This window comes from Mastacembelus armatus, chromosome 13 (assembly GCF_900324485.2).
Source record: "Mastacembelus armatus chromosome 13, fMasArm1.2, whole genome shotgun sequence".
Taxonomy (NCBI): domain Eukaryota; kingdom Metazoa; phylum Chordata; class Actinopteri; order Synbranchiformes; family Mastacembelidae; genus Mastacembelus; species Mastacembelus armatus.
This window is the reverse complement of record NC_046645.1, coordinates 23,901,340-23,923,288: the sequence shown is the minus strand read 5'-3', so window position 1 is coordinate 23,923,288 and position 21,949 is coordinate 23,901,340. Positions and strand designations below refer to the sequence as shown.

Sequence of the window (21,949 nt, the reverse complement as noted above, 5' to 3'; positions counted from 1 at the left end):
TCTTCATGTTATTTTCACTGCTTGTCAGAAATAAATCAGACTGACTTGTGAAAGTCACCTAAATCGACACTTTTAAGATGTGACATTCAGTCTTGCTGTTCTGGGGGTGACAGCCGCATTAATCACCACTGGGACAAACCTAGTTCACTGCTAGAAAATCAACAGGTCATCATGATTTAGGGGAAATGCGAGAAACCACGACACACATTTTCACAATTATAAGAACTTTGTTGTTTGTGCTGACTCTGTAAAGCTTGTGGCAACACAAAGCTGAAACTGATCTGAAAATAAAGCTAATCAATGCTGCAGAGCAGGAGGAGCTTATTAAAAAGATGGCAAAGCTCTTCGGCTCAACATGTATTGCATCTGAAATATCTTTAAGAAATGGGACGGGAGGGGAGTAAAGACCAAGGACACTTTCAGCTGGGCAGAAAGTCAACATAGGTGTATTCACCTCATGACAGGTCCTGAGCTGCCATGTATTTTAGCTCATTTAGTTCATGATGTTCTGGGTGTTTCAGAGGGAGAAAGGCGTCCAACTTCTGCCTTAAAGCACCATTTTAACTTCTTCTATTTGAAAGCTAAACAACATTGTTAACGTCAGTTGTTTGCCCAGGGGTGGCCAAACATTTGCAAACAACAGTAGGTTTTTATGCTGTGAAGCACTTGATATTTTCTGTTTTCTCAGCAACCATCACTACATTATCACCTTCAACATCACAGCACCCCTGCCTCCAAGAACTGGCCTGTACCATCACAGAGTAAAACGACTACCAGCTTTTAGTTTGTGCCATGTGTCACGACAGCACGCTCCTAAACTTACCCAGGGAGGCCAGAGGACGGGGGGCTGAAGAGAAACCCGCTGGAGCCTGCGAGGGCTCAGAGCCAAGCTGCAGATGAGGGACTGGGATGTTTGTGCTCATATTTGTGAATAACCTCCTCAGCCTTCCTCCTGTGGCTCAGCTGGGGTTGAGGCAGTTATCTGTGGTTGACTGGCCTGTGCTGTTTGTCTGACACATGTGGGCGTGTGTAGGCGGGCAGCCTTCAGCCAGCTGCAGCACACAGGGAGGATAAATGTCAAGATGGTATGATATAATGAAACTGATGTTAATGACTAACACACATTTTGCCTGTTTAACCTTTAGAGTGCCTCATAATGCCAGAGGGTCTTTTCAGGGAGCAGTAGTTTGCATCAGTCTTTAACAGAGGATTGTGGAAACACTTTAATAACCTTATGCAACATCACAACATTTATTTTGGTCCATCGCTTCATCCATTCTTACCCCGACTCACCCAAAATCTGGACTCAGACCACATGACCCTTTTCCACTGCTTCAAAGTCCAGACTGGACCCTTTATTCAGATGAGTCTCAGTAACGTTGTTTTCACACAGCTGTTCAGTCTCAGTCCTGTGAGTTCTCATCACATTGTGCATCTTCTCGTGGTCACTAACAGTAAACATAACTGATTTCAATAATTCAGCTTCACCATGACGCGGACCTGACTGCACTGACCTTCCTGGTCTCAGTATTGTTTTTTAATTCCGGTCCTGTCCAGTCCAGTCTCCTTTCTTGTCTTGTTTTGCAGGACAATAATCTGAGCCACAGGGCACGTCTGCATCAGGTCAGGTTCTCCTAACTATCTGCTGTTTTAAACAGTAAATAATAAGAGGGATGCTCTTATTATAAGAGTAAACTGTTCTTGTGTCTGCTTGTTTTGGGGGTACAGTTGCTCTCACCAAAGGCCGGGAGGGTTCGCAGGTGAGGAAGCCTTTTTAACTTGTTAACAGGATGCAGTGGGTGCCCTTCATTTATCTGCAGGGAAAGGAAGTGACAGGGAGCTCCAAGCACAACTGAGGCCTCTTGCAGAGCTGCAACACACACAGAAACACACACTCAGACACACTTCAGTAGCCGTGAAGCTGAGACTGAAACTTACACTGAAAACCCCAAACAGCACGACTGCAGTTATTCTGCTACAAGTTACACACAAACGTTTGTAGCAGAACGTGTGCATGCACACACACACACACACACACACACACACAGTCTTACTATCATTGTGAGGACATTCATTGACATAATGCATTCCTTAGACCCTTACCCTAACCTAAACCTGTCCTCACAACCCCAAAATGTCCACACAAGAATGGTAGAAAAAAGTAAAAGATACACATGCACACACACACACGTACACACACACGCACACACACAGAGCAGGAAACAGGATTATTCAAATGAGCAGTGAAAAAAATGCCTGAGAGAAAAGAGAAGGTGTGAGGGTGAGGGAGGGAGGGAGGATCGATAGCAGGCTGAGAAACAGAAACAGGAAGGAAGGTGTGTGTGTGTTTGTGTGTGTGTGACAGCAGCTGAACGACACACAGCAGCTCAGAGAGACAGAGTGAGTGTGTTTTCTCAGCCGCTCACGTCTTTTTCTTTTTTTTTTACCTGTAGATGTAGAAGCCACTGAGTGTGAGTGTGACATGCCTGGGGAGGAATATTAGTCAAATTAAAAACTTCACAATGGATTTCCAGCACAGGACAACTCTGGATATCTCCACAAGGAACCCTCAGGATGATTTTGAGATCCTGCTGAGAGTCGGAGGAGGAACCTATGGAGACGTTTTCAAGGTCAGAGTCCTCAGCTGCTGCTTTCATCTCCCCCTTGCTCTTCCTCTGTTGCTCATCATATTTTTCTTTGAAGCATCTCTGAAAGCGACAAGATGAGAGAAGAGAAGGCATTTTATTTGAAGAAACATACACATCTAAAGCTGTGAACTCGCTTTTATAAAGCAGACATTTGCCTCGCTGGCTGCCAGCATCATTTTTATCTTCAGGACAAGTCAAGCATGTCTTACTTCTGCCTTCTTTACTAGTCCCTCATCATCTGTGCGGCTTTGCACTTTGAGTTAGAACAAAAAGATGTTTGGTTTCTCAGAACTGAAATGTGATGTTGTACTTGCTGGGAATCACTTGATGGCATTAGAAGGAAATATAGGCGTGATTGAGTTTAGTTTCATTGGTTCACTGTGATCACAACTTCAGTGCGGGCTCCTGCCCTGCTTGAGGAAGTGGTTTTACAAGAAGTGAAAGTATTCTTGCTAATAGCTGATAACTTTTTGGAGAATTTTATTTTAGTTGAAACAGAAGTCTGTCTGAACTCTGTGGATGATGCCATCTGGTAGAGCTTCTCTCCATGTGATATCTTCATATTTTTTCAGTTGTGAACAAACAATTTTCAGACTCAGTGTTCAAAGTTAAACATAGACATGACACATGAGGGGCAGTGAGGGACTTTGTGGTCTTTCGATTCACTGAGGTTTGTTCTGATGTCAACTCCTCTCTATTTACCTGATTCTTTTTGTCACATGGGTGATCTGTGTTTGAAAAGTAGATTTTACCACAGGTGAAAAGTCCAACTTTGAGCTGCTGTGTGTGTTGGTCTGGAGTTTGACTCAGAACTGGCTTCACAACAGGACCAGTGAGGTCTGAGGTTTATTTTTCTGACTTTCTTTAAACAGTTATGCACACAGACACACACGTGGCTTAGTTAAACGTCGTCATGTCCCCAGTGCTGAGCGGGAGCAGCCTCACGCGGCTGAAGATGAAGTGTTAAACGATCAAACACACGAAACAGTTTGTTTGTTTTTAGGTAGATGATGCTGTTGTATTGGTTAAAGGGTCAGTTCACCAAAACACATTGTCCCGCAAACTGTATGTAATTGTGCAGATAGCATTAGTTTTATCAGTGGAGAAATTCACAGACCTCAGTGACAACAGTCCTTGGAACAGTTTCTTCTTGTAGAAGAAGATTTAATGAACAACATATCAAAGCTTTGGTACATATATCAGATAATACACTTTGTAATTAGGGGAACTCACCCTTTAATACTGTATATATATATATATAATAAATATAATATAATAATATAAATATAATAAATATATATATATATATATATATATATATATATATATATGTAGTAACATGGAAGGAGCCTGAAGAGAAGCACTGATCCCCACTCAGCTTTCTTAAGAGTGCAACAGAAGCTGTATAGTGAACCATATTCTTGGCTCATCAGATTTCTGCAAAACACCAAGCACTGAATCCCTGCTTTGTTTTATTGTGTCGCTCTCTACACAGTATTTAGATTGTTGGAAACAGACTCAGTGATAGAACAGTGGTGCCTCCCCTAATTGCGCTGTGGAAAAAAACAACAGCTCAACCTGAATGTCACTAACCTGTTACTGCAGCTCTCGGACCAAAAAAATGTGTTGAACAAATGTGGTGATTTTGGCTTCCCGGTCTTTTCAGGCCCATGACTCTGGTCTTAGACTCTAAAGCGGTGACCGATCGGTGAAGTTGTGTGATTTTGACTGTGCTGTGCTTGTGTGTTGTATATTCCAGTGCATAAACAGAGCTACACTTGGATTTATTTAAAAGGATGGTATATTTAAGGATATTTAATGTTTTCCTCATTACTGTATATCACAGATGTGTCTGTTTTAGAAATGTCTTGCTGTTCTCTTGGCTTATCAGTCAAAAAGAGAGTCCAAGACTGACAGTCTGGAGAGTTGTCTCCATGCACACAAATCTAATCTGGTACACTATCAGTCGAAGTTGCTGGTTTAAATTTGGTGTTAGCAAACTGAACATGTAGGTGAGCGGGATTCTCAGGATTCCCCTTTTCGTGCCTTCGTATCAGCTGAACTCATTCATGGAGATTTAAACCTGGGTTCTCAGTGGCCTAGTGCCAAAGCTCTTCTCATTTTACTGAGTGAAAGGTCTATTTGACCCTTTCAGGTCACCAGGTCATCGACAGCTGGTGAAAGATCCTGTGTCACAACCAGTCTCCTGTGAGTGACTCGTCCACTTTTAGAGTGTGATTCATTGGTGACCTTTAATGCTGTGCAGACGGTGGACGCTGTGGAGGTCGGGATGGATGGATGATACCTTCATCCTTCCTTAGTTGAAGTGAAAAATGTTAAACTGCATCTGGTTGTGGGCTGTGGTAAACAGAACAAATTCAGTCCAGCCTGATGTTAAATTCCACGACACACTGACGGTAATGGGCTGTTTGTATTGTGGAGCTTCTTTCAGCAGCCCTAATACTAACAGTCTACCATTGTGACCATAGTGACACTAAAATTGTGTCTTCATCTAAGTCTTGGTTTGTGGGCCACTTGAGACATGAAGCAAAATATGACATATGTCTTGTCATCTTGACAGTGTGTAGTGAGAACAGATTTGACACTGTTCATCATCTGGGAATAGTCTTGTTCAGATGGTTCATAAACTGTTTGACATTTATTGATGATAATTTGTGTAATAAAATGATTTACTACTTTGTGTCAAAGCTTAAAATCTCCTGACTGAACTGCAAGGTAAAAAGGAGCTGATGTAATTTTAATGTAGCTATTTGGGTCTTTAATGGATAGGAATAAGTGGGAAGAGATAATGGATGGCTGGGTCTTTAGAACAGTGTTTTCCTCGATGGTCATGCATGTCAATACTCAGCAGATGTGTTGGCTACACTGCTCAAAATGCACTGAGCTTGACTTTAAAAGCATTAAGAGTAAAAACTCGTATAGAGCATTAGGCCTCGGTTTGGACATGTGATTTATGTTGGCGTGTCTGTTCGTACATCTGTGGGCATTCAGACAGTTCTGGAGCACATCAGTCCAGCTGTTTTGTCTTCTAACATGCTAATCTTTGCTGCCATTCTGCAGCGAGTTACAGTAAATGGTAAATGCAGCAGATGCAAAGCAGGTTAGCCGTAGAGAGAGCACACTTCCTCTAAACAGGTCAGAAGACCCAGCTGTTCTGTTTTACTCAGAAAAAGACAATAGGCCCATCCTTCATATATGGACACAACCACCCATACAGGTGTGATCACACATGGACATCAGCATGATGCAGAACTTTAGCACCCTCAGCGGTGAGTGGTGAGAGACTTGGCCTTTTCATTGCGTGTGTGTCTCTGTTTGCAGACGGCTTTCTAAGGCTGTGTGGAGACATTTTAGCTTGAAACCACTGAAGAATCAGCCTTAGGTTGGAGCTGGGAATGCATTATGTTAGTGTACACGTTGTGTCTGTGCACAAATGTGACGACAATCTCAGGGTTACTGTTAATTCTACCAACATGTTTCTAATGGTGCAGCAGCAGGAGACAGTTTTAGTCTAACACAGTAACCTCACTGCAGTCATTCAGTGCTTTGGGAGGACCAGGAAGAGGAGACAGTCACAGAGGAGCTTGTGGCACCTGGCATCACATGCACTTTTCATCTTCTCATGTGTTCAGGTGTTTAGTTTATTCTAATCCATGAGACTGGAGTTTCTCAGATGTTTTTGGTGACTCACTGCTCATGTTGACTACATCATGTCACTGGTATTGTGTTCTGGGAGCTTGTTTTCTGCAGGAAAGAGCTACTACACCAAATGTCAGTGTGTCACGTCAACCATCAGCGAAACACAAAACTATACTGAATACACACACACACACACCCACACACACATATAACAAAACACTAAGGCGTGTGTTTGATTTGTAAAAAAAAATGTATTTGAGTATCATACAACACTGAATCTCTTATTAAATTCATATTATTCATTTATTGAGCGCACAAACTGACTAAATAACGGAGCAGTTTACAGAAAGTTATAAAAATAGAACATGTCTGCCTGCTGAAGGAGGAGATTCTGTCCACCACTGTTGGAAACAAAATCCTGTTTTACCTGTCCGACAGCATCCCTAAGTGTGTGTGCATTAACCAGTAGCTCCACAGAAAGGTATGTGCATTGTTCTCTGTGTCAGAGTTGGTTTGTTCTTTTAACACAAATTAAAAACAAATGATCTGACGTAGAAGTGGGAAATATGCACAATAGACACAACAATGGTTTCGCAGCTTGTACAGTGTTATGGAGAACACATCTGTAATCTGCTCACTGCAGCAGGATGAGACCAGCTCTTCTCACCCTGGTTAAGTGAGTATTACAGAGAAAGGCCTCCTTATCCCATTGTTGACAGACATGTCTCAACAAACCTGCTGCTGGTGCATGTTAAAGAGTCAGGGGGTCACCAAAGTAACCAGTAAGCTCCATCCTCCACATTCATGAATGAGTTTTATGGAAATCCATCCAACAGATTTCATTCTGGTCGGACATTTAAAGTCAGACACACACAGACCTGCTGAAATGGCTGTTGCCAGGTGTTATTTAAAAAGTTGTATTGTGTTAACTGTCTTTTCCTTTTGGATACTACCCATAACTCTGAACACCTCACTGCGATCACATGACTTCAGGTTTCGTTCAACACCACTTGTTTAGTTTTCTGAGAAACTTGTGGTTGTCAGTCACAAATAGTTGTAATTTTGCAAATAGGCTGACATCTGAGATATTCTGATCTCTGAACTTTTACCAGAGAGATGTTTGTCATTTGATTTTTTTATAATATGCATATATCTTCTTCTGTCATTTTCTACCAACACAGCTTGGTGTTTGTTCTGGTTTTAAAAATATAATGTGACTCAAGCTCTTTTGTCAGTTTTGTCAAACAGGAGACTTCTGAAAGTCGTGTTAATTTTTGTTTTTTTGTCTCAGCTGAGACTGTACTATGTTTATTTTCTCTCTTTCATTGGGTTGCCCGCATAGGAAACAAAGAGTTGAAAAGGTCAGGTCCTATAGAAGTCATGTGTCCTTGTGCTAATTATTTACAGTAGCAGCACCTGTAAGAGCCCAACGTCCACGAGATGTCAGATGGATAATGGAAGCTGAATGTGACTTTCAGCGGCTTGATGGCTGAAGAGATATGATCTGGTACACTTGCTTTTATATTAAGAGGTGTGACTTCAGTCCCACTTGATCGCAGTCAGAAGAGTCGAGTCTTTGACACTTCAGGTTATAAAAAACATCTTGGCTGTTTACTTTGACTCGGTCTTGTTTTTCTCACAAGTTGAGAACTCAAAATGTCTCCTTTCCTCTGCACGTTTTAAATATAAGTGTCTGTTTTTGCTGATGTTTGATGTTAGATGTCTTCATGTGCGTTCATGCATATGCACAGTTTAAAGGTTTTTCCTGTGTAAAATATCTGTAACAGTTGTTTGGAGGTTAGAGTTTGGGAATTGACTCAGATTTGCCTTTGCTGACTGCAGATCTGCATCTTGTCATGTCAGGATCTTCCTCCTCTTGCAGTAAAAACCTCTCTCTTCTTATCTGATGTGGCTTGTGCTACTAAGCTGCAGTCAGGGTTGCTGTTCAACATGGTGCAACTCTAGTTTCAGGCCCGTAGTCACACAGAAGCTGTGGGCTGCACCTGGTGTGTGCAACCTCAGACACAAAATGAAGAAGTGAGCTAAGTGAGCAGTGGACTACATACAGACTCAGAGTTAACAGAGCCGAGTTAACTGTGTCAAGTTTCTGCTGAAACAGTGTGGTTTTGTGTGTGTGTGTGTGTGTGAGGGTGTGTGTGTGTGTGTGTGTGTGTGTGTGTGTGTGTGTGTGTGTTTTACAGTGAAATGTGCTCGAATTGTGTTGGTGCTGATTTATCTTTAACGGAAGAGGAGGAAGAGAACTCATTTACAGTGTCAGGAATATCAAACAAACTGCAGCCAAATACCAGCCCATAACCGACAGGTCTTCTTTTCTGAATAACCCACAGTCAAATGAGACATTTAGTGTCTACCTGTTTGGTCTAGTTACAATCTGTCAACAAATCAAAGATCAGATGAACTGTCCTCAGCTAAATGCAGACAAACCTGAATGTCCTTAGTGCAAAATAAGAGAAACTGAGTCAGGGCTCGTCCATGACGTTCAAAAAAACAAGTCAAAAATCTTCGAGACTTTTCAAGACTCAGACGCTTCATGTCGAGGATCGATTATTTTCTTATTTCCAGCAGGTTAGAGACCTGGATGGTGTTTTCTGTCCATCAGGAAACAGACCACAGCTGTAGTGACCAGTGACCAAACCACTGGCTTCCAGGGACAGAGAAGAGCCTGTGGAGTTGTTGCTGGTATATATCATATGAACCCTCTTGGCCCTTTGGGTCATAGTAGTCTGCGAACTGTTCAGAATCCAAACTGAACATGTAGAAAAAGCTTTTAGTTGTTATTGTACTACAGAGCTGGAATACACATCCAGAAGGTGCAGCTACCTGACAAAAACAACCTTAAAGCTACAACATTTTCTACTTACCTTTACCTTCCCTGTATTTCAGTGTTTTTCTTTAACCTATCTATCTTTTAGATTTCCTTTTGCTGTCTCCATCCGATCACTGCTGTATGTGTTACATTGCATTTCCTGTTTATTTGCTTTTTGTACAAATGAATGAATTTCCTTTTCTCTGTAAAACAACCTTTCCCTTTACCAAGCAGATAGTAATCAATGAGAAAACACTGGGCTCTGTCTTTTTAAACATTTACACATTTTCCTGCTTGTCCCCAGTGCACCTAGAGGTCTGGCCTTTGGTTAAACATGTCGCACAGACGCTGCTGTAGAGACAAAACAATATATTGTCAATATTGGAGGTATTGGGGGTTTTTGGGCAGTGTGTAGTATGGGTGGAGAGCACGTACAGCGAACACACACTTAAAAGGGAAGCGTTGCTAATTTTCATTGTTTTTGTTGTCACAATCACTTTAATATAATTTTTAATATCTAACCATGCTGTCCTAGAAAAGAAGACAAAGCACAACATGTGTTGTGATGGGTCGGTGTGGAATATTATCACATCACTTTTACTTTTCCCACTTTGTCCCTGTCACCTTTCGGGTCTTCAGGTCAGATTTCACTGATTTATTGTTAAGGGAAGTGAGTAGGGTCCTCTTCTTCATTTTCCCTTCTCCTCTTTCTTGTTTCTGTAACGGTGAATCATGAGCGTGAATTAAACGTGCTGCTTTCACGGGCCTTTAGTACGTCTGTGAGTATGTGCGTGTGTGACTGCAGAGGTCAGTGAAAGGAAAGGCCCCTCTGCACTAGTGATCAGAAGGAAAACACCCTCAAAGATGGAAATGTTGCAGTGGAAGGGCCGCGGCTTCACGCGTACATGTTTGTGTGTATGTTTGGTTGTTTACTGATGGGGCGTCTTTCCTCTCAGTGACCTCTCTGATGTCACACACGCTGACACACTCACACATACAGACTCGTTCGACTGAGTGGAGTTTCCACTGTCATTGTTTTCATTGTCTGACTGAATGCTTTTGTTTGTCTCCATGTGTGAGTACAGACACACAATGACCAGACAGGTTCTGTTGCTTCTCAGAAGACATTAAGCCTCGTCTCAGCTTTAACTAGACTCTTGTGTAACAGTTTCCAACAAGGCACTGTACATGTACTGTTCAGTGATAAGCATGACTACAATTTCTCAGAAAGATATTTCACTGTGATTGAAGCTTTCAGGCTCTACTGATCTACAAGTACACGCAGATAACAGCTTTTCTGTCTGCAGCTGAATGCAGCGCTGGCACCGGTCATTGTGTGGACGAGCTACTGTAAGCACAGACAGCTAATTAGCATAATGTGACAGCGTTAAGTGATCAGTTAATACTTGACTGGAAAATTCAGAAACTGTATTTGCATATAGTTCAGTATAGAAGTTGTGTGTATATAACCAGCCGTAAACTATACAAATCTACAACACACTGGCTGGAAAAGGAAACTAAGCATTTGATGGTCCTGCCAGACAATTTTCTCAGACCAGTTTTAAAAATCCAGCAGAGCAACACAGGGCAGCTCCAGGCCCTTAGGGCTGCAGCCTGTCAGATTTTAAACAAATGATGTGATCTCTGCCTGACGGTTCCTACACACCACAGTCAGTTGGTGCATGTAGTGCATGCACGTCAATGAAGCGAACAGTGCAGCTGAAAAGAGAACAAGAGCAGGAGAAAAAGGCTGAGTTGACAGGCGGGTGCACAAAAAAGTGAAATGCTAAAAGCTTGTTCACAAGCCAGGGCCACAGTTAGAGTTATAAAGGGAAATACAGTTATTATTAACTCCATCTGGCCTTTGTATGTTTAACTCTGCTGCAGTAGTACCTGCATATGTCCTGCAGTTTACTGAAGCCTGTAAGGGCCACAACTCCAAATTTTCTTTTCAAATCACATTTGGGAAAATCAACATGTCTCTTCAGGAAAAATATCCCGATTATTTCAGAAGGACGTTTGTGGTGAAAGTAGCTCCAGTAGTCAGTGTATTGTCTCAAAACCAAACTTTATTCACCTTCCTTTTACTGAAAACCTCAGCAGATAAAGTCGTGTGTAAGCCCAGATGCTACCAGAAAACAAACTAGTTTCAGGCTTTGGCCATGGGTAAATAAGAAGGGTGAGTGCTAAAAATTACAACATCTTTGATAAACGTATGCCAGTCGTTTATGACCATCCTCCGCTGAGACCACAACACCCTGGCTTTCCACTGTGCCATTTCAATATCAAACTCAAAAGCAGCCTATTGGTTGGGCAACATAACACGCCAACGTTAAAGCATCTCCAACTGTGAAGTGTCAGCTTCCATTACAGTTCTTCAGAGTGTAATTTTCCGATAACATGAAGGTACCCTGGAGATTTGACACAACTGTGTCCACAGTTTTGGGAAAGCGCGTCTCTCATTTAATTATCATCTTCAGGCGTCTTTCTCTTGAAACAACAGCCTGCTCATCTCAGGATCTTCTGTGACAACAAACTGGTTTGGTTCTAACTGTTCAGTGGAACAATGAGTGTAAAAACAGACACATGGAACTGTAAATGTAATATTAATATCCCTCCTGCAGCATCTCTGCTCTCACTCCAGCTCAACGTCTTTGCACTTTAGACAAAGTGTCCATCAAATATCCACGTGTCATGGTTTTAAAACTCCCTCTGTGAGGCAGTGGAGTTTCCGCTGGCAGAGTACCCTGCGTGGCCTGCCCTCGCTGACCGAGTACACTTATGAGTGTATTCTGTTTCACTAAAAGATAATGGGTATTTCCTCTGAGAGAAGTGGTTTTCATGAATAAACTTCAGGCTGGTACATGTGTGAAGCCCTGTTCACCTCTTGAACCTGTAGCGTCTGAAGCCGCTGCAGAGAGCAGTTTAGTCTTAGCTCGTCTACCTGGTTAACGTAGTTTTGTAGTCTCCTTTTCCATTTCAACTCTAGCTTTGTTTGACAGTGCTGTGGGACTTTGTTACTGAACACCTTTCAATCAAACACTCACATCTGCCACTGGGAACAGGGAGCAGTATTAATCAGAATAAGTCACGTCAGTGTCTGGCTGACAGAAATAAACATGTTGTTATCGTGAAAAAAGGAAGCACAACCTTCTCACTGCAGACGAATAACATGTGACTGCAATAATATCTGTTTCTTCATGATTCAAACTCAAACAGTAACTGTGCATGAACTAAATCTAACCTGCCCTTTACTGCTGTTGATCTGGTGCAGCCAGTCAATTTTGTATTGCATAAGTATGAAAAAAACATTATGGGGCAAAAGTTTATTACTGTCATTTGAAGTCTCTCTACACTTTGATAACGATAAGAGCTGCATCTGAATGTGTGTGTCACTTTAACCTACTTTCAGTAAAAAAACATGTAAATTTACCTTTACTCTGTAAAAGGTTTCTTTGTGGCCTCTGAAGTAATAGAATACAGAATGAGCTCTAAGTTATAAGCTTAATCTCCAATGCAAAATTGAAATGCATAGTTTTAAGAGTAACATCTTTTGATAGTTGTTTGTCTGCAGCTTTTATGTTTTGAATAAATTTTGTGTAGGTGTGTTTTTTTTTAATGCATGTTTCTAATTGTATTGCTGGACAGTTGGGTTCTGTGCCTTATTGTAAAAATAGAAATTGGAATATTTCTGTGGAAAGGAGATTACCTTCCTGGCTTCTATTTATAAATAGTGTTAAAATGAAGTAACACCACTCCGGTATCACACTTTAAAGAAAAATTATCACGTGTATTTGTGTTTCTGATCACATGCTATATACGGCCACATGCTAGATGTGCTTAATGTCACAGAGTGTGTGTGGGCTGCTGGTTGCACTCCACTGATCTGGACAGCAAACATGCAAAATAAGTTCTGCCAGCAAACAAGAAAACTGTAAAAATGCAAACCTGCGTCTGTGTTTCTGTGTTCTCAGGCACGGAACAAGCAGAATGGAGAGCTGGCAGCCATTAAGGTCATCAAAATGGAGCCAGGTAAAAATTGTACCTGAATTCTTTTTTTTTTTTTTTTTTGTTTTTTAACAAAATAACAGAAGTCACCTGAGTAATAAGAATCAGGAGAAGTCAAGCAGGAGCAGCTCAGCAGCACAGACTTTCCAAAAATTCCAAAAATGCCATTTTCGTCTGCAAATAGGTTTGTTTGTCTTAGACCTTTGTGCAGCTGATCACACGACAGCTCTCACCTAAATCATTGCCTTCCACATTTCTCATTTTCAGCAATTTAATTAAATAAAAATAGACCATGAGCTGTAAACTAGGCCTGTTATTTTCTCGTAATAAGCGTGTTTCCCGCCTGTGGCAGCTGCATAGTCCCAACTTCATTTGGTGAAGTCCCTAAACTTGTTGTAAGTGGCTCCTATACTCATTATGATTCCATCACAGGAGCATTTTACAAAACCCTGCACTGCAGTGAGCCCTGCACACACAGTAAGAAAGAGAGAGAGAGTCATTATCACCCAGAGTGACACAGCAGTACGAATCACATAAACACTGTAAAGGTATAAACCATTAGACTCCACCATGACTAGAGCAAACAGGCTGCTGCTACATTCACTTCTACCTCCAGCAGCTTGATGGCAAGAGCTGTTGTATTGCAATGATGAGAGGGCTCATTGAGTGTATCAGCTTATTATTAACGAATCCCTGTAGAGACTGGAAGTAAAATGTGTATGGTGTGTCAGCTTAAATCACAAACGAGGACTGAAACACTCTGACCTTCTAATTTCGATGATGCAGGCTCTGTTCTAGTGTCAGTGTGTCAGTGGTTGTGCAAGGAATGGAAACTGAACTCATCTCTTCTTTTTAACCTTTCACACCCCACTACGCTGCCTGTGGGTCAGTCAGCGTGGGGCCAAACACTGTTCCAAGCAACAGAACTTCATTTTAAAATCTTAGTTTCCATTTGGAGAACAGCCGAAAGGTTACTCCAGAGGAAATAAAAGATAAAAACTGGATGGCACATGGCAAATAAGGCTGTGAGATTTCTCCCCTTCAGGGGAATATAAACGTACAATGATCCTTTCTTATACTCCAGTATGCACAGACGTCCGTAACTCTCTGAACTCCTACATCAACACACCCTCCTGCTCTCTCAGGGCTTCGTCTTCCGTTCACCTCGCTGCCTAATCAAAATGCGGTTTAGAGCCTCCAGCCCCTCTGCCTCTTGCCTCTGGAACAACCCTCCCACCCGACATCCATAACATCGATTCTGTCTCCATTTTCAGATCTTATTTAAAAACTCATCTCTGAACCGACATATTTGTCTTTGATTATGTGAATTCTGTAAATTCATTATGATAGATTCAATGACATTTAACAACATCAATTACAAGCCAGCTCATCACTGACCACAACCACCAACACCAGTGATCTTTTTATAGCTACTTGTGTGACTGTGACTCAAAGGGTTTAATTTGCTAATGGTCTGTTTGCCAAGGAAATGCTAAGATCAGCCAGACTTCATGATACAGTTCATTTTTTGGTTTATTGAATATGTGCTTACACACAAACACAAACAGACTTAACAGTAATATGTAATTATGCTTCCCACAGACAATGACTTGTATCTCCACTAACTATTTCTGTCTGCTTCCACAGAGGATGATTTTTCCATCATCCAGCAGGAAATCGTCATAGTAAAGAGCTGCAAACATCCCAACATAGTGGCATATTATGGCAGCTACATACGGTAAGCTGTCTGTTTACTGTGTTTACTGTCTCTGTAGTTAATCAGAGTTACAGCAAATTTCTCCTTCCATCTGCAGAGCCAACAAACTGTGGATCTGTATGGAGTTCTGTGGAGGAGGCTCCCTCCAGGACGTCTACCACGGTGAGGGAGTGTGTGTGGCTAATCTCTAAAGGAGGAAACTGTGTTTAAAGATCTTTATTTACCTGATAGAAAAAGCTCTATCTAATCATTTTACATTGATTTTTATATACAACATTTACTGTACTTCAACATGGTCCTTTAGACAGAGAACACCATGGATGGATTACTGAACAGCCAAATAGTGCAGGCCCCAGGGTCAGGGGGCCCTAGATGAGAAAATTGTGAAGAGACAGGTTAAGCTTTTGTTGGAAAGTCAATCAACTGACTACAGAAGGCCACAAAACAACAAAAATAGATGCAAACAACTGCAACGAGACACAAACTGGATATAAAGAGGCTGAAATGGCCCCACAGACAGCAAAATATGCAAAAGAGATGCAAAACTTGTAACAATGGACAGAACCACAACAAAACACCAACTATAAGTTCAATTCAATTCAACTGAATTCAGTTTTATTTGTATAGCGCTAAATCACAATACAATCATCTCAAGGCACTTTACAAAAACAAAAAACCCAACAAATCCCTTATGAGCAGCACTTGGTGACAGTGGAGAGGAAAAACTCCCTTTAATGGAAGAAAACCAGACTCAGTTTGGGCGGCCATCTGCCTTGACCGGTTGGGTTGAGTGAATAGAGGAGAGAGAAAAGAACGATGGTTCTCAGGCAGTCTAGGCCTATTGCAGCATAACTAAGGGATGGTTCAGGGTTACCTGAAGCCAGCCCTAACTATATGCTTTGTCAAAGAGGAAGGTTTTAAGTCTAGCCTTAAAAGTACAGAGAGTGTCTGCCTCCTGAACCCAGACTGGGAGCTGGTTCCACAGGAGAGGAGCTTGATAGCTAAAGGCTCTGCATCCCATTCTGGTTTTGGAAACTCTGGGAACCACAAGTAGACCTACACTCTGAGAACAATGTGGTCTATTAGGATAATATGGTACTATGAGGTCTTTAAGGTATGAAGGAGCTTGCTCATGAAGGGATTTGTATGTGAGAAGAAGGATTTTAAATTCTATTCTGTATTTTACAGGGAGCCAATGAAGAGAAGCTAATATAAGAGAAATATGATCTCTCTTGCTAGTTCCTGTCAGGACTCTGGCTGCGGCATTCTGGATTAATTGGAGGCTTTTTATGGAGATATTGGGACATCCAGATAGTAATGAGTTACAATAATCTAGCCTTGAGGTAGCAAATGCATGGACTAGTTTTTCTGCATCATTTTGAGACAGTATGTTCCTAATTTTGGCACAGGTGTTGCACAGGTGAAAGAATGCAGTTCTAGAGATTTGTTTTATGTGTGAGTTAAAGGACATGTCCTGGTCAAAAATAACTCCAAGGTTTTTCACAGTAGTGCTGGAGGCCAGGGCTATGCCATCTAAAGTAGCTATAATTTTAGAAAAGTTATTTCTGAGGATTTTAGGCCCAAATACAATAACTTCTGTTTTCTCTGAATTTAAAAGTAGAAAGTTACTGGTCATCCAGGCCTTTATATCAGTTAGACATGCTTGAAGTGTGTTTAACTGGTTTGTGTTAACAGTTTTCATAGATAGATACAACTGAGTGTCATCTGCATAGCAGTGGTAAATAATAGAGTGCTTCCTAATGACATAGCCTAAAGGAAGCATGTACGAGGTGAACAGAATTGGTCCTAGCACAGAGCCTTGTGGAACTCCATAACTTTTGTGTGTGTGGAAGGTTCATCATGGACATGAACAAACTGGAATCTGTCCGATAAATAGGATTGGAACCATTTTAATGCTGTTCCTCTGATACCAGTCACATGCTCCAATCTATGTAATAAGATGTGGTCAATAGTGTCGAATGCAGCACTAAGGTCTAGGAGGACAAGTATAGAAACAAGTCCATTATCTGAGGCTAAGAGAAGATCGTTGGTGACTTTTAACAGTGCTGTTTCTGTACTATGATGTGCTCTAAATCCTGATTGAAAATCTTCAAATAGTTCATTCCTGTGTAAGTGGTCTGATAGCTGCTTAGCAACAGCTTTTTCAAGGATTTTAGAAATAAATGGTAGGTTGGATATTGGTCTATAATTAGCCAAGACTCCTGGATCAAGACTAGGCTTTTTGAGTAAGGGTTTGATTACTGCAGTCTTAAAGGCCTGTGGTACGTAGCCTGATACTAGAGATAAATTTACCAAGTCTAATAAAGATGAGTTAATTAATGGCAGGGTGTCTTTAACCAGTCTAGTCGGGATGGGGTCTAAGAGACACGTTGATGATTTAGATGAAGCAACTACTGATATAAATTCAGAGAGATCTGTGGGAGAGAAGCAGTCTAAACATAACTGAGGTCCTACAGATGATTCAAGAGCTACTGTAGTAGAAGATTCATTTATTGCAGGTATAGGAAGCATCTGCTGAATTTTATCTCTAATAGTTGTGATTTTATTTGTAAAGAAACTCATAAATTCATCACTGCTGAGAGCTAAGGGAACACTGGGCTCAACAGAGCTGTGACTTTCTGTCAGCCTGGCTACAGTGCTGAAAAGAAACCTGGGATTGTTCTTATTTTCCTCTGTTAGTGATGAATAGTATGCACTTCTGGCTTTACAGAGTTTTTTTTATATGTTAATAGACTGTTTTTCCAGACTAGAAAAATTTCCTCTAAGTTTGTGGAACGCCACTTCCTTTCCAGCCTTCGTGATGCTGCTTTAAGGTACAAATATGTAAATTATACCATGGGGCTAATCTCCTCTGATTCACTAACTTCTTTTTCAGAGGGGCTACAGAATCAAGCGTTTCACGCAGTGAGGCTACAGAGCTGTCAACAACATGATCAATTTGGTAGGGAGTAGGATTGAGGCAGCTGCCCTCCACTGTGTTGGCACATGGCATAGATATAAATAAAGATGGAATCATTTTCTTAAATTTATTAACAGCTTTGTCAGATAAACATCTGCTGTAGTGGAATTTTCTTCCAAATGCTGCATGATCCATCATCTTAAATTCAAATGTTATTAAAGAATGATCTGATCATGATGATCTTGATCTATAAGTCATGTAGGCCCTCAGTAAACAGAGTCTAGTCTGTGTCCAGAAATGATTATATTGTCTTATAGTCCATCTAAGAAGAAAACTTATATTTTTAACTGCAAAACAAAAACAAACAATGAATCATGAAAACCAAACAAAACAGTCACAAAATCCAATCCAATCACAAAACAGCTGAAGAAGCAGCTGCTTTGTGATTTATTTATCTCACTTGATAAATAAATATAACTTTATGACCTGAAATATAAATATTTGAAATTTAACTTGAGGACCTGAAGACCCTCAAATTTCATACTGCAGCAGCAGTGGTTTATTGTCATTATTGTTTAATTTTTTTTTTTAAAAGTAATGAACCTGTGATTATATTGCATTTTGCTACGATTAACGGCTTTCAAAACGCCAACAGTTCAGATCATGTGGTTAAACTAGACCATAAGTTAAATGGTTTCTCTGTGCATCTATGGTCAGTAAGATGTTTTGATATCCAAACACACAGAATGAACTCTTCATCTTGGTCACTGAATTGTCCATCCATCCATCCATCCATCCATCCATCCATTCATCCATCCATCCATCCATCCATCCATCCATCCATCCATCCTTCCATCCTTCCATCCATCCATCCATCCATCCATCCATCCATCCATCCATCATCTATACCCACTTATTCCTAACCAGGGTCCCAGGGATCAGCTGGAGCCTATCCCAGCTCTCTTTGGGTGAAAGGCAGGGGTCCACCCTGGACAGGTCACCAGTCCATCAATCACAGGGCCACATAGAGACAAACAACCTCACACACTCACACTCACTCCTATGGGCAATTTAGAGTCACCAATCAACCTGACATACATGTTTTTGGACTGTGGGAGGAAACCAGAGTACCTGGAGAAAACCCACACAAGCACAGGGAGAACATGCAGACTCCACACAGAAAGGCCGGGTTGCAAACCCAGGAATTGAATTGTTATTAATATATTACTATAACAAATCCATTGTGTTCCACAGTGACTGGGCCTCTGTCAGAACCACAGATAGCTTACATCTGCCGGGAGATGCTGCAGGTACTTACATGCTAATTATTAATTTATTAATATTAACTGATAATGATGTCCTGACCACAAGAACCCACTTTTATTATTTTTTGTTTTCTCTTCATGGGTAAAGTGGTTTAACAAGTACAATGAATCAGTAAAAGTTGTTATTTTGGTGGTAAACTGAGTTGTGTCATGCGTGTGTGTGAGCAGGGCCTGGACTACCTGCACGCACAGAAGAAAATCCACAGAGACATCAAGGTGAGCATGTCAGAGACAGTGCCAGAGTTAACGTTCTGCAGTTTTGTTTACTTGTAAGCATTTATTTGTGGTAAAGCACATACAGCAGATACAACGTTCAGATTGCTTTGGAAAAACTGGGTCACTGCAGCAGTAAGATGTAAACAAGAACATTGAGCTGAAGATTCAACCTGGAATTAGAGTAAAACTGTTTATTTTTAATAGAACATCTAATAAACAATGTTTCTTCTTTTGTCCATTACCTTGAAATTAAAACTGTTTGTAAAGTGTAAATTCCAAGTGTTCAGACTTTTGGTATGAGACAGTAAATCTTTACGTGGAATAAAACACTGGGATTATTGTGCAATTCACTTCGATTTAGAAAACATTTTACACACCATTTTACCAAGACTTTATTTCCATTCTGCTTGATGTTTATTTCTCCTTCTTTCTGCTTTAAGGGTGCCAACATCCTCCTCAATGATCAGGGCGAGGTCAAGCTGGGTAGGTGGATGTTTACTGCGCCTGCTCTGGTGTGGGTGACATGAGTCACTTGCAGCAAGAGGGAAGGGTCAATTAACCCATCTCCCATCAACCCATCTTTGTGCAGTGTAGTGCAGTGCAGCTGATTTGTTATTTATTGAAAGACTGAATGAGCCTCTGCAATGTTTCCCATTGGCTGAGATTTTTGACAAATTTGCTTTTTTCTTTTTTTTATTCCAAAATTTAAGATTCGGCTATAAAAATCTGTTGTTGTTTTTTTTTAAAGCACCATGTGTGATGATGATTTTTGCCTTTATAATCCAAAAAGGAGCAAATACTAGAATGATAATTATACTGTACTAAATACAGGACACTGAAGGATTGATTAGATTCAAGAAATTAAGTTCATGTGTTAAAGTGTCAGCAGTATAAGAAAATGAACCACCTCGTTCAGCACCTGGAGCTGTGGTTTTTGTTGATATAGTCGGTATCCTCTGTTGTGTAGCGGACTTCGGGATCTCAGCCCAGATCACAGACACTCTGGCCCGGCGGAAGTCCTTCATCGGGACGCCATATTGGTAAGGTCAAAACCTGGAGGCCATTCTCTCTGTATCTTTGAATGTTGTCCTGTAAACACTTGAAGCTGAACATTCAGGGACACAGTAACTGCAGGAGGATGCTAGGAGCACAGAAATACACTAAACTCATTAGCTAATGCTCATTGAGCTACTGTATAGATCTAGACCATGTTCACTGGATGTATCCAGTGCAAACATTTTTGCAGTGATATCCAATGTATGTCATGTATTTCAACACAATGAGCATTTTCTTGCTTGCTCAGCACAATTGCCTCACTTCATATTAAGCTTCTTCTTCTTCTACTTCCTGCTGTTTTCACTGAGCCATAGTTGTCTGGTGTTAGAGCAGCTCTGTCTCTGCTCCGTTATGTATCTGTGATGTTAAAGTTAGTTGTTGCTGTTCTCCTCCCGTCCTCAGGATGGCGCCAGAGGTGGCAGCAGTGGAGATAAAAGGCGGCTACAACGAGCTGTGTGACATCTGGTCTGTGGGCATCACAGCTATAGAGCTGGCAGAGCTGCAGCCGCCAATGTTTGATGTTCACCCACTGCGGTAAACACACACTGAATGCTCATGAGTGTATACAACCCTGCACAATCACACAGGTCAAAATACAAATTAAAATAACCTACAACTGGCTGAGTGGGTTAACCCAAATAACTTTTATCAGGGTCATGCATTATTGAACCTCAGAGATACAGGTGTATTTTCCTCCTTAGCCTGTGACAACCTCAACAAAAAGTTGTTATGTCTATTAATTTCAGGGTATTTTAGAAATCCTAGTTTGCTGCTTCATGCACACAGTGAACAGCCACAGATACATAGAGCCTCCAGCTGTTAACATTACATTTCTTCAGATTATTGATGACGCTACAACATCACAACCTGTGCACAGTCTGACCAATCAGAATCGAGCATTCCCAGTAGCAGGTGTTCATATACGGACACGTCACAAACCCAAAACCCATTTTGAATCAGAAGATTTTTGGATGAGCAAGATCAATTTAATTGGCTGTAAAACTGTTTTTGGTTGTAAATGTTTCTCCTGACAGAGACAGAGAATTCATTTAATCTCTACACTACACTGTCAGTAAGAGGTACACTGCTTTTCAAAACATACTTGCCACTTAGATGACTTTTAATTTTGATATAAATGATCCCGTGCCCTACATGTGTGCACCACATCACAGCCCACTGAGGTGCAATTTTATCTCTTTCTCTATCTGGATTGTCGTTTACACTAGAGAGTAGCTCTTTGAAAGCTGTGAATAAGAAGCAATATTGATGTGTGTGATGATAAAATGTACCTGTGTGGTACATCCTCCTGAGAAGCTCTTTGTGTGCATGGGGAAGCTGACATTTTAAAGTGGGCAGAATAAGAGACAAAGGAAGTCCTAGTTTAAGGCGAATCATGAGAGTCTTGTTTCAAGTCAAAGCTTTTCTCGTCATCAGATCTGGACTGTGACTTAACTCCCTTTGTGCAGTTCAACTAAAGTCAAATATCGTAGCTTTTTCTCTTGAAGTTTTCTCACACTTCACAAACATTCTGCCGTAACAGACGCGTAAAGAATTGAGCAATGAGCCGAGTTT

General features: G+C 41.0%; 1 protein-coding gene across 2 annotated transcripts in view; it reads left to right on the top strand.

The window, feature by feature from the left end:
• The first annotated feature begins 2,364 nt into the window (after positions 1-2,364).
• map4k1 (mitogen-activated protein kinase kinase kinase kinase 1) overlaps positions 2,365-21,949 on the top strand; it is a 30,971-nt gene continuing 11,386 nt past the window's right edge. For both annotated transcript variants that reach the window (XM_026329634.1, XM_026329627.1), the window contains exons 1-9: positions 2,365-2,630; positions 13,110-13,167; positions 14,791-14,881; positions 14,958-15,022; positions 19,035-19,090; positions 19,274-19,321; positions 19,762-19,804; positions 20,289-20,361; positions 20,780-20,911. In XM_026329634.1, coding sequence (XP_026185419.1) covers positions 2,523-2,630; positions 13,110-13,167; positions 14,791-14,881; positions 14,958-15,022; positions 19,035-19,090; positions 19,274-19,321; positions 19,762-19,804; positions 20,289-20,361; positions 20,780-20,911 — 674 coding nt within the window. In that variant the 5' untranslated portion in view covers positions 2,365-2,522. The remainder of the gene's footprint in view (positions 2,631-13,109; positions 13,168-14,790; positions 14,882-14,957; positions 15,023-19,034; positions 19,091-19,273; positions 19,322-19,761; positions 19,805-20,288; positions 20,362-20,779; positions 20,912-21,949) is intronic.